Source organism: Geotrypetes seraphini, chromosome 8 (assembly GCF_902459505.1).
Source record: "Geotrypetes seraphini chromosome 8, aGeoSer1.1, whole genome shotgun sequence".
Taxonomy (NCBI): Eukaryota; Metazoa; Chordata; class Amphibia; order Gymnophiona; family Dermophiidae; genus Geotrypetes; species Geotrypetes seraphini.
This window is the reverse complement of record NC_047091.1, coordinates 190,256,744-190,268,981: the sequence shown is the minus strand read 5'-3', so window position 1 is coordinate 190,268,981 and position 12,238 is coordinate 190,256,744. Positions and strand designations below refer to the sequence as shown.

The window sequence follows — 12,238 nt, the reverse complement described above, 5'->3', positions numbered from 1 at the left end:
TGTGTTTTTCAAGTTGTGGCTACTGAGGAGGCTGCATGATTCTTTATCAGATGACAACTTTCATACAGTTGTTACGTTATTGATAACAGCATTGTTGGATTACTGAAACTCACTGCCGCTTACCTCGACTCACACTGGCTCCCAATACAAGCAAGAATTCTATTCAAATTTTACTGTCTACTATTCAAAGCCATGAATGGAGAAGCCCAGCCGACTCGAACAACCGCCTTATCCAACTACTACAACCAGACAAAGGAGAACCCAGACACCATTCAATCACCCCACCCCCCCCAATAAGAGGCATCACTATTGGCCATGCAGGCAGCGGAACTAGACCATCTACTCTCCAATCTACTGATCACGACACCAGACTACAAAACTTTCAGAAGACAAATAAAAACCCTACTATTCAAAAAATCCATCAAGACAAACTAACACTAAATTCTTGCTTGTATTGGGAGCCAGTGTGAGTTGCAGTAATCCAAAAATGCTGTTTCAATCTCCCCCAGATCCCACAACCTTCTAACTAAATGATCTATCTTGTAATGACCCTGAAACAATGTCCAGATCTCCCCCCAAAGTAGCCTGCTCTACTTTGTAACTCTCCTGGAAATGTCCAGATAACCTCTAGTGTAATCCACCTTGAACCGCAAGGTAATGACGGAATAAAAATCACCAATGTAATGTAATGTAGGGTTGTCTAAATGTGTTTTGCATGCCTTGCAGAAGGTACAGAATGTTGCTGCTCGCCTTATTGCTCATGTGTCTAAATTTGACCCTATCACCCTGATATTACACGAGCTTCATTGGCTGCCTATTGAGATGCAGGTAGATGTTCAAGGTGCTTCAAAGCAATTGCTGTTTGCTCACTCTTTCGATGGTACTCTCCTGCCCGTGAGTTGCCGTCCTTAGGAACTGTGAAACTTGCTGGCAATAGGAATTCCATGTTGTCGGTTCGGGGCCCTGTCAGTTTTATGCATCAATTGACCATGATATGTCAATTTGGAAAAGAGGTAAAAATTGTATTATTTGCATGTGCTTTTGGCACCAGTTGTGAAGGCGTATGGGGATTCTATCTTTTAGTGTTAGGCTGTGGTTCCTACCAACTTTGAACCGTTTTTTTGAAGATGTATTTTAGGATTGTTTAAAGATGTTCAGATGTTTTATAATATTTTTTAATGTGTATTGCTAGTGCATTTTGTTTTTTGCTGATTTTCTCTGTTTACATTGTTCCTCGCCTAGATCTGTAGATAGGCGGGCTACAAATAAGCAAGCTCTGGAATGAGAGGGCATAGGATGAAGTTAAGAGGTGATAGACTCAGGAGTAATCTAAGGAAATACTATTTCACAGAAAGGGTGGTAGCTTGTGGAACAGTCTCCTGGAGAGGATGGAGACAGAGACAGGGTCTGAATTCAAGAAAGCGTGGGATAGTCACGTGGGATCTCATAGAGAGAGGAAGAGATCAGTGGCATACCAAGGGGGGGGGCGGGGGAGGGTGCAGCCTTAGGGGGGGTGCACAGCTGGCCAGGTCCAGAAAATTTAGCGGTGAATGGTGTTGAAACAGCTCCCTTTCTCCCTCCCTGCCCCTTACTTTCGTGGCGTTTTCTCCCCCCCCCCCCCCCCGCCCGACAGACCGACCGACCGAAACAGGCCCGGTCCGACAAACCTCCCTGCCCTGTGGTCACGAGTCTAAATTACCTTCTTACAGCAGCTGGAGTATTGAAGCTGCGTGTGGCTGCTGTAAAGGTCATCTCTGACGCAACTGGAAATTGCATCAGAGACGACCTTTACGGCAGCCATATGCAACTACAACGCTCGGCTGCTGTAAGAACATAATTTAGACTCGCGGCCACAGGGCAGGGAGGTTTGTCGGACCGGGCCTGTTGTCGGTCGGTCGAGCGGGGAAAACGCCACGAAGGTAAGGGGCAGGGAGGGAGAAAGGGAGGAAAGGTGGAGTGGAGAGGAAAAAACGCTTAAGAGAAATGGGTAAAACAGAGGAGGGAGAAGGACGCTGAAAGCACATGGGGAAGACGGGGGGGAAGGACGCTGAAAGGACATGGGGAAGACGAGGGGAGAAGGACGCTGAAAGGACATGGGGAAGACAGAGGGGGGAGACGGACGTTGACAGTACATGGGGAAGATGGGGGAGAAGGACACTGATAGGAAATGAGGAAGAAAGAGTGGGTAGAAGACGCTGAAGGGAAATGGGGAAGAGAGAGTGGGGAGAAGACGCTGAAGGGAAATGGAGAAGAGAGAGTGGGGAGAAGATGCTGGCAGGGAAGAAGACAGATGCCAGACTATGGGGAGAGCGGAGGGAAGAAGATGGGTGCCAGACCAATTTGGAAGTGGGGAGAAAGGGAGAGGCACAGTAACAGAGCCAATGGAAGACGCAGAGAGAAAAGAGACAGTGGATGGAAGGAACTGAATGAGAACATGAGGAAAGCAGAAACCAGGCAACAAAGGTAGAAAAATTCTATTTCTTTTTTTTTTTTTTCCTTCAGGATAAAGTAGTAAGAACATAAGAACATAAGAAGTTGCCTCCGCTGAGGCAGACCAGAGGTCCATCCTGCCCAGCGGTCCGCTCCCGCGGCGGCCCATCAGGCATTATTGCCTGAACAGTGTCCCTGACTAATTTTGTAACTGCCTCTAATCCTCTAACTATTACCTACCTCTACTCCTATCTGTACCCCTCAATCCCTTTGTCCTCCAGGTACCTGTCCAGACCCTGTTTGAAGCTCTGTAGCGTGCTTCTGCTTATCACATCCTCCGGTAGCGTGTTCCATGTATCCACCACCCTCTGAGTGAAAAAGAACTTCCTGGCGTTTGTTCTAAACCTTTCCCCTTTCAATTTCTCTGAGTGCCCCCTTGTACTTGTGGTTCCCCGTAATTTGAAAAATCTGTCCCTGTCTACTCTTTCTATGCCCTTCATGATCTTGAAGGTTTCTATCATGTCTCCTCTAAGTCTCCGCTTTTCCAGGGAGAAAAGCCCCAGCTTCTTCAGTCTGTCAGTATATGAGAGGTCTTCCATACCCTTTATTAGCTTAGTTGCTCTTCTCTGGACTCTCTCAAGTACCGCCATGTCCTTCTTGAGGTACGGCGACCAATGCTGGACACAGTACTCCAGGTGCGGGCGCACCATTGCACGATACAGTGGCAGGATGACTTCCTTCGTCCTGGTCGTGATACCCTTCTTAATGATGCCCAACATTCTGTTTGCCTTCCTTGATGCTGTGGCGCACTGCGCCGACGCCTTCAATGATGTGTCTACCATCACTCCCAGGTCTCTTTCAAGGTTACTCACCCCTAGCGGTGATCCCCCCATTTTGTAAGTGAACATCGGGTTCTTTTTCCCTACATGCATGACCTTGCATTTCCCTATGTTGAAGCTCATTTGACACTTTTTGGCCCACTCTTCCAGCGCTGTCAGATCCTTTTGGAGATTTTTGCAGTCCTCCTTGCTTTCAATCCTGCTGTATAATTTGGTGTCATCCGCAAATTTAATAACCTCACATTTTGTTCCTGCCTCCAGGTCGTTAATGAATATATTGAATAGGAGCGGTCCCAGCACCGACCCCTGTGGAACTCCGCTCGTGACCCATTGCCAGTCTGAGTAATGTCCCTTTACTCCAACCCTCTGTTTCCTGTCCGCCAGCCAGTTTTTGATCCATCAGTGGACCTCCCCTTGCACCCCATGGTTCCATAGCTTCCTTAGTAGTCTTTCGTGTGGCACCTTGTCGAAGGCTTTTTGGAAGTCAAGGTAAATGATGTCTATGGATTCCCCTCTATCCACCTGGTTGGTTACCCCCTCAAAGAAGTATAATAAGTTCGTGAGGCATGATCTGCCCTTGCAGAAGCCATGCTGGCTCGGCTTTAGCTGCCCAGTGTTTTCAATGTGTTCCCAGATGCAGTCTTTAATCAGCACTTCCATCATCTTTCCCGGGACCGAGGTCAAGCTCATCGGCCTGTAGTTTCCTGGGTCTCCCCTTGAGCCTTTCTTGAAGATGGGCGTGACATTTGCTATTTTCCAGTCTTCCAGAATCTCTCCAGTTTTTAAGGATAGGTTGCATATTTGTCTAAGTGTTGATAAAGTGTTGATAAAAATTTATAAACAAAACCCTGCCAGCTGAACATCTCTTTCTCCAGTTCAGCAGCCAGAACTTTGATTTATAAGGAAGGAATAAGCTAAATATTGCAGTACTGAGGCTTGTATGGATGCTGCGGGGACGTTGACAGGGTGGTGAATGGGATTGCGCTGATGGGGCGGTGAAGGGGACAGTGCAGTGACGGGGACAGATTTTTTTCCCCGTGTCATTCTCTAGTGCTCACGTCAAAAGCTTCCCCCAGACTCAGCTTCCTGTTTCCGCTTTTGACTGAGCACCGCGTTGCCGATTTGAAGTTCTGTTGATGCCAGGGGTAGAAGGAGGCCCGTTGACGATCTTAAGTGTCATCGCGGTGGGGGGGGGGGGGGGACTGCAGATCTTGTTGCCAAAATCGGAGAGGTGAGGAAGGGAGAAAGATGGGCCTGTGGTGGATGGAGAGATTGAGAGAAGGGGACAGATGATGGAAGTGGGGAGAAAGGGTGCTGAGGCTGTAGCTTTAACCACTGCGCCACACACTCCCCACTGTCTCTATCAAAAGACCTTTAAGATACGTTTTTGTAATGAGAAGATTTTTGTGAAAAATAAGTGTTGGCCGATAAATGGAGAGTGGCTGGCATATCATTTGTATAGGGATCCAATTTCACATATTAATTAATCTGGAGGAATAAAGTTGTTTGATTTGGCACAGAAGTATACATGTAAATTAGCCATGAATTTTCAGCAGCGGGAAGATCGAGGGAACTAGGTGAAGAGGGCGATCTGCAACTAGGTGGCTGGACACATTGACAACTACTATGGGGATGACGCTGGAGGATCTCGTTGAACTAGCACTTGGCAACTTTTTGGATTTTTAACTCATCAAGTCGCTAGGACTTGAACCCGAGTCAACGGGACTGCTGAAAATGTACGAACATAAGAATAGCCTTACTTGTATCCGACCAAAGGTTCATCAAGCCCAGTAGCCCCTTTCTCACAGTGGCCAATTCAGGTAAACCCAAGGACTAGCAACATTCCAGCAACTCAAAGAATAGCAAGATTCCGGAACTCCAATGAGAGCAACATTCCAGAGCTGAGATTGTGATGTCATAATGCCTCATTCCACAGTGCCTCAGAGCCAACCTCATCAGTGATGTTACAATGGCTTGATCGTCCTTACTTGGTACATGTAAGAGGATAAGATTAGCCTTACTGGGTCAGCCCAGTAGCCCGTTCTCACGGTGGCCAATCCAGGTCCCTAGTACCTGGCCAAAACCCAAAGAGCAACAACATTCCATGCTACCGATTCAGGGCAAGCAGTGGCTCCCCCCATGCCTAGATGCATATCTTGGCCATCTTAGTGGAATCCCTGGACATCCCATTTGATATCTGGCTTGCTACATTGCTCCTATTAAGTACTTGCACTTCCTCTATTTCTCTTTGAGGAAGGGAAAGAGCAAGATACACGTCTCAGTGCTGACAGACCTCGGCAAAGTATCTCACACAAATCTTAGTTATTTCTGACACATCCCTTCTGAACTTCTTCGGAGCATGGAAGCAAGAACCAACCCTTTGTCACGCTGCTCTTCTCTCACATTCAGTATTTCCTTTTCTTCAAAGAAATCAATTTTGACATCAGTGCACAACCAGATTTCCTTCTACAGCAACACTCACGTCTGTCTCAAGGATGAAATAATCTATTACAGAACTCCTGTGATGTCAGAAGAATTGAAAATGTGGACTATTAGACAACGTTTGGCAGAAACACAGCCTTGCAGTGAACAGCACCATCAAGTCCCAATAGAATGGAGCCTGTGTCTCCTCTTAGGTCCAATATTCAGACTGCGGCTTGGAACAGACTCATCTGTACCTGTGAATCTTTATCTGCTTTGGAAAAGGAAAGCATTCCAAATATACAGCATGGAACTTCAGGATAAGGGGCGGAACTAAAACACTAGCAGAAAAAGAGTGTGGACATTATGGAGGGGGGGGGTGGCTATGAGTTGACCCTTCTTATTGTGGCTCTTTTTTCCAGAGATCATGTACACTTCCAGATGTCAGCTTATATATGTCCTTCAATGATTTTCGGAAGTTCTTGGAATGAGTTCTGGTTTTTGCAGGTGCGCTAGGCCAAAGCTTTTTCTCTGGAGGGAGGCTAATAGGTTCCCAATTGGCCTCTGGTGGGTACCCAAGCTACAGGGGGGCTAGCTTATCATGTGATGAGCAGGTGGTGGATGGGTCAGGTGACCCAAAAGGGGGCATGGAGGTCCATGCCTTTTGCATGCACTAGCTGACAGGGCAAGGCACTGGCAAATAAGGGTTTATGTTGACTGAATTCTATGCTCAAATGAGAGATTTGTTCCTAATATGCCCCCATTGGATGGTTCTGTTGTGTTTTGGGGGTAATTAACAAGCTGCAGTCTAATTTTCTTTAAATAATGTGTCTGCTCTTTATTTGGTAAGATAACTAAGAAAGGAAGTAGGAGAGAGGTGAGAGGAGGGAATGGAGTGAGGATAGGGGTCACCCACAGGGCCATTCCTGATCCAAGAGTTAAACAAAGAGGCTGCTTTCAGATCTGTGTGGGTCCCTACATGAACTTCCCTTGGAGTGTTGCAATGGGGTTCTCATTGATCAGAGTTTGGATCTTGGTAGTTTGTGCATTATTTCTCAGGCTAGTCCACCAGCGCTTCTCAACCTGATCTAAAGGAGTCCAGAATCAGCCAAGTGGTCTGGGCTTCCCAGTTCACCTCTATAGCACGGTCTCAAGCTTAAAGCCGCAACGCTCTGAGCAGCTGTACTCAAAACAATGACGGCAGAGCCCTTAACCTCCCTCCCTCTTGGAGCTCTGCCAGGGCAGCAGAAATAGCGCCAGCTGTCTGCTCTTAATTCCCAGCAGTGGGATTGACTGGAGCAGTACAAATATTCAGTGCTTAAAATGATGCGTAAGCTATCCGGCATTAGAAAGTGGAGTTTAATTACTCAACACTCTCGTGGAAACCCAGAGCTTTGCAGCAGCTGATATGAAGCCAGCTAGACTGCGCAGTTTCGTAGGGCAGTCTTTGCTTTCCCAACTAGGGATCCTCGGTGCTTGAATTCCTTCAGTGGTTTTGCTTTCTTTCCCTTTATTTTATTTGCAAGACTTGTAGCCCAGGCTTTCAGTTGAACCATCACATCACCCCTGGCTCCCTCCTCTTATTGACCTGTGAGTGCATTCACTCAATATCTCCTCCCTGGAACTCCGTTCATCGGGCAAATCTCTCGTATCTGTACCCTTCTCCTCTGCTGCCAGCTCCAGGCTGCGCCCTCTGACTCTTGCTGCACCTTACACCTGGAACAAACTGCCTGAGTCAGTACCTGGAACTCTTCAATCCAGAGTAAAAGCCCACCTCTTCGAGAATGCATTTAAGTCATAACCCCCTCATCCTAAGTCCCTACTTGTCCTGGTGGATTTATTTTATGTATTTCAAATATTTATTACCCGCTTCCCACCTAGGCAGTTTACAATAAAAATACGATCACATAAAATCATAGAAATACAATCATCAATACACTAAACGCCCACAGCTCTTTCCTTTACCCTGAAGCCTCTCCAAACCTTGCGCTATCCCCCTTAATGGAATGCCTGCACAGAGAAATACATCTTTAATAATTTGATTGTAAGCTCTTCTGAGCAGGGACTGTATCATAAATGTCTCCGTATGTCTATTGTTGCTTTAGAAATGTTAAATCGTAGTAAAACAGATCAATTACAAAACAATCGACATAAAACAAAATAAAAATGAATATATCACAAAGGACCAAAACCAAAATAACCAGAGACAACAAGTGCAGAGTGCAAAAGGAGGGAAGAGCAGATTAATCCCCAGGACAGGCAAAAGAAATATCAAAAGGATCGGCACCAGCCCAAACCAAAGAGCCAAGTTAAAAGCTTGGGGAAATGTTGTGTGTTTTTATCCTCCTATACTGACACACCCTATCCCCAGGTTAAAACATCTTCCTTTCTTGTATCTGTATCTGTATATTTTGGAGAAAAGGCAGGAGAGGGGAGATATGATAGAGACGTTTAAATACCTACCTAATGTAAATGGGCATGAGTCGAGTCTCTCATTTGAAAGGAAACTCTGCAATAATAAGGTTTCGGATGAAGTTAAGAGGTGAGAGGCTCCAGAGTAATCTAAGGAAACACTTTTTACGGAAAGGGTGGTAGATGCGTGGAACAGTCTCCCGGAAGAGGTGGTGGAGACAGAGACTGTGTCTGAATTCAAGAGGGCCTGGGCTATGCGTATAAAGAGATGATGGTTACTGTGGATGGGCAGACTGGATGGGCCATTTGGCCTTTATTTGCCGTCATGTTTCTATGTTTGAGTGTCTTGTAATGTTTCTCTGTTCATCTAAGCCAGATGTATTTAAGTGAACACTTAATAATATCAGTCTGGGAATGGAAAACCTTAATAATCAAAACAATACATGCTCAGAAGTATCCCCACTTACAACTAAAATTCAAGAAACGAGTTTAAAAATTCCAAGTGAGGATCAACATTTGAAGCAACAAAATATGGGGAGAGAAAAGCCTCAGAGTCTTCACACAGGTACACTTGATGCTTGCCATTCCCATCACCAGCATAGAAAACCCCTCCCCCCAGCCTATGCGAGTTTAGTCTCTCCTGCAGAGTCCAGATTAGACAATTACGCAGGATTCTTTCAAAACATTTTAATCTTGGGAACAAAATGAAATGGTAGAGCTTGACCTGCTGAGCCACGCTTGCTCCCAGTAGGGTCACTACAAAGGACATAATGACCGCTTTAGTGGTACTGCATTAATCCCTCCTTTTTCCACTAGCTATGTCTCTGTCTTTGCAGACTAACTTCTTTTTTTTTTTTTTTTTTATTTGTCCTCATTGTTTTGGTAGCTTGAGATTATCAATTGTGATCACTCTAGGTGGGGGTCCTGTTTGGTGAACAAGATGGAATGGGTTATAGTTTAATACTGCCATAAACTTCTTAATGATGCTCTGTTCCACCCCCCCCCTCCCCCACATACACGCACACACACATGTCCTGTGTACATCCACCAAGCTGTGAATGGCTTATGGGAGGTGCCATAAGTATGACCATTTCTGTTTATGGATTTAAATGGGCTGCTGCTATCCTGGCCATTCCTAAGACAATGGGAGGCTTAGGTGGCTGACCCATAAGAACACAAGAACGTAAAAATTGCCATATTGGGACAGACCGAAATAGTAAAACAGATTTTATGCTAGGACTAAGCAGTGGATTTCCCCAAGTCATCTCAATAATGGCCTACGGACTTCTCTTTTAGGAAAGAATCCAAACCTTTTTTTAAACCCCGCTAAGCTAACTGATTTCACCATATTCTCCAGCAACAGATTCTAGAATTTAATTACACATTGTGTGAAGAAATATTTTCTCCAGTTTGTTTTAAACCTGATACTTAGTAACTTCATCGTATGCCTCCTAGTCCTACTATTTTTGGAGTGAACGAGTGATTCACATCTACCTTTTCCACTCCACTCAATATTTTATAGAGCTCTATCATATCATCCCTGAGCCGTCTCTTCTCCAAGCTGAAGAGCCCTAGATGCTTTAGCCTCTCCTCATAGGGAAGTTGTCCCATCCCTTTTTTGTACCTTTCCTAATTCTGCTAGATATTTTTTGAGATATGGCGACCAGAATTGCACACAGGATTCAAGCTACAGCCGTACCATAGAGCATTATAATTCCAAAGGCATTATAACAAAGGACCACTGTGGAATTTAAGCCTTGGCTCTCCAGTTCTCAGCCTGCTGTTGTATCCCGCCCGCCCCCCCCCCCCCTGATAAAGCTGTAAGCAATGTTTTTGAAGCCTGCAGAAATTATTCAGTCAAGATCCCTGCCCTTAACATCTGTCCTAACTGAGGGAACACATGGCCATATGCAGGATGGTCCCATCAGCCTTCCAGTTAAAAAACAGTACTAATGGCTGGCAAGAATTCAAGTGAACAGTTGTATTAGCATTAAGCCACAAATTTCATTGCCTGTCTTATGCCCTATGTACCTCTCTGCTGTATCACTTCCAGCTCAGAATCACCTTTATAATTTGAGTCACAGAATTGCTCCTTTCAAGCAGTAAATTGATCTACCTGTGATAAACAGTGCCTTGGCTTCACCATCCATTGTCAATCAGCGCTAACAAAGCAGGCAAGCAAATTATTCTAATTATAAAATTGATCAGATGTGGTCTGATTGTTAAGGCACATCCATGTGCACTGAAACAGTGTTTCACCTTGGGTCAATCCCATGATGAGCCCTGCTTTCAGCAAACTCAGTGTCAGAGTCCAGAAATTGGATGAGGAGGGGGGGGGGGGTGCTGAAAAGTTCTCAGCCCAACCAAGAAGAGAATGGCTTGGATAAGGTTCAATCAATAATCTGAAACAATGTCTCCCTCCTACATTTCATAGGAATAGGGATACGATGAACTTTCAGTAACAGAATAAACTAATTCCCTGTACAGAAATGGAAGGGATGGGAAGGGATGAAATGGAAGAATGCAGAAACCGGACTCCAAAAAAGAGAACCGAATTGTGCACGCACGGCTCCTGATTATCTGAAGAAGATTCTGGAAATGACCCTCCTTAGGTAATGTTCAGGAACTGTACAATTCAAAGCCAAAGCCTCATTTAATTAGGCATAAAGCTGATGGTGGCATCACTTCATATTTCATGAATGGAACTTTGAAAAGGAGCAACGGCGGAATTCAACAGGGTCAGCCATCTGCCGTTCCATCCCCTTTTTCTTTGGAGCTCAGTTTTGGTTAAACTATAATTCAGCGCCTCTAGTTTTCTCCCTAGACAGAAAGCAAAGCTGCCCAGCGGAAGGAGTCTGGAAAGTCCCCCAACTCTTCAAGCCACTGGTTTGCTGAAAGTGGGAAGCAGAAAGCTCCAACATGGTCTAATGACACCAAGAAACTGGAAAGGCAAGAAATATGTGCTGGGACCCTCCTTCCACCATTCTGCTTCTAAATCTCCCCCCAGCCACCACATTTATCCCAGCAAAGCAGAAAATCTGATCACATCTGGAGAACTGAAACCCACAGACAAAAGCATCAAAGGACACGCAGGTACCACCCCAAACAGAACTGCAGGGAGAGGCAGGTGCGACTGGGCAGAGGCTTTTCATCTTCCATCTTTTATTAGGTTAAGGCTGGGAAAAATAAAAAAGGCAGAAGGGAAGGGGCGGTAAGGGACTTCCAGAAGTGGCGAGAGGTAGTGAAACCGAGATTGGCACAAAGTTCCTTACTCTCATCTGTCATTCACCCCAAAGCAGCTAGCTAATGCGTGAGTCGGGAAGGGAGCTCAAGTCAAATACTGCGGCTTCCCCGCTTGATCCTGAAAGGCTGGGGGGGGGGGCACTAGCCTGTCTTTGTTGCCCTCTTACCTGGGCAGCGCCTTGCGAGACGTGATGCTGGCCACTATAGCGCTCTGGGCTCGGGGGGTGGCCACCGCCTTGAAGGTCCCTCGCCAGAACTTCTCGAACAGCTGCTTTTCGCCTTGGACGCTGGCCATGGTGCTGACCGCCCACTCGGTCCCCCGTCGATGGGGCGCGGGAGCTGTCCAGGTGCTGAAGGCGAGTAATCCGAGCGCAGCCAAGGAGGGCAACGTGTGCGTTGGTGTCTGGGCTTCTCTCTCTGCTTTTGTCTCGATCACCCCGTGACGTGAGAGTCGGGGGCAGCTGCAAATGGGGGAACTTCCCTCCCCTGACTTTGACAAAAGGCAGCGTCTTATCCTCAGCCCTGCCTCCATCTGTCTGCATGACAACTAGCTGCAGGTCTCTCCGAGCAGGAGAGATGTGCCAGAGGCCCGGGAGAAATTACTGGGGGGGGGGGGGGGGGACAGTTAGGACACACCTTTACAGTTGCTTCTGCACATTCTTTGCTCTCTTTGAGCCAGTCCTTTCCTTGACCCTATTGACTTCTTGCTCCCCCAAGCCCTGCCGGGGGGGAGGGGGGTGGTCATCCCAGCCACGCAAGTTATTACTAAGATGGGCCCAAGCTCTTAAAAGAACAATTTGCCACCTGCGCTGCTAACAAAGAGCATGTTTACATCTGCTAAAAAAGCAACTCGACTGCGCTTTCAAGGCACGCTCGGGCTCTGCCTACAATTA

At 46.4% G+C, this 12,238-nt stretch overlaps 1 protein-coding gene across 1 annotated transcript in view; it reads right to left on the bottom strand.

Annotated features, from left to right (window-relative positions):
- SRRM4 (serine/arginine repetitive matrix 4) overlaps positions 1-11,640 on the bottom strand; it is a 153,619-nt gene extending 141,979 nt beyond the window's left edge. Inside the window, exon 1 of the mRNA XM_033956018.1 lies at positions 11,513-11,640. Coding sequence (XP_033811909.1) covers positions 11,513-11,640 — 128 coding nt within the window. The remainder of the gene's footprint in view (positions 1-11,512) is intronic.
- Between the last annotated feature and the right edge of the window lie 598 nt (positions 11,641-12,238).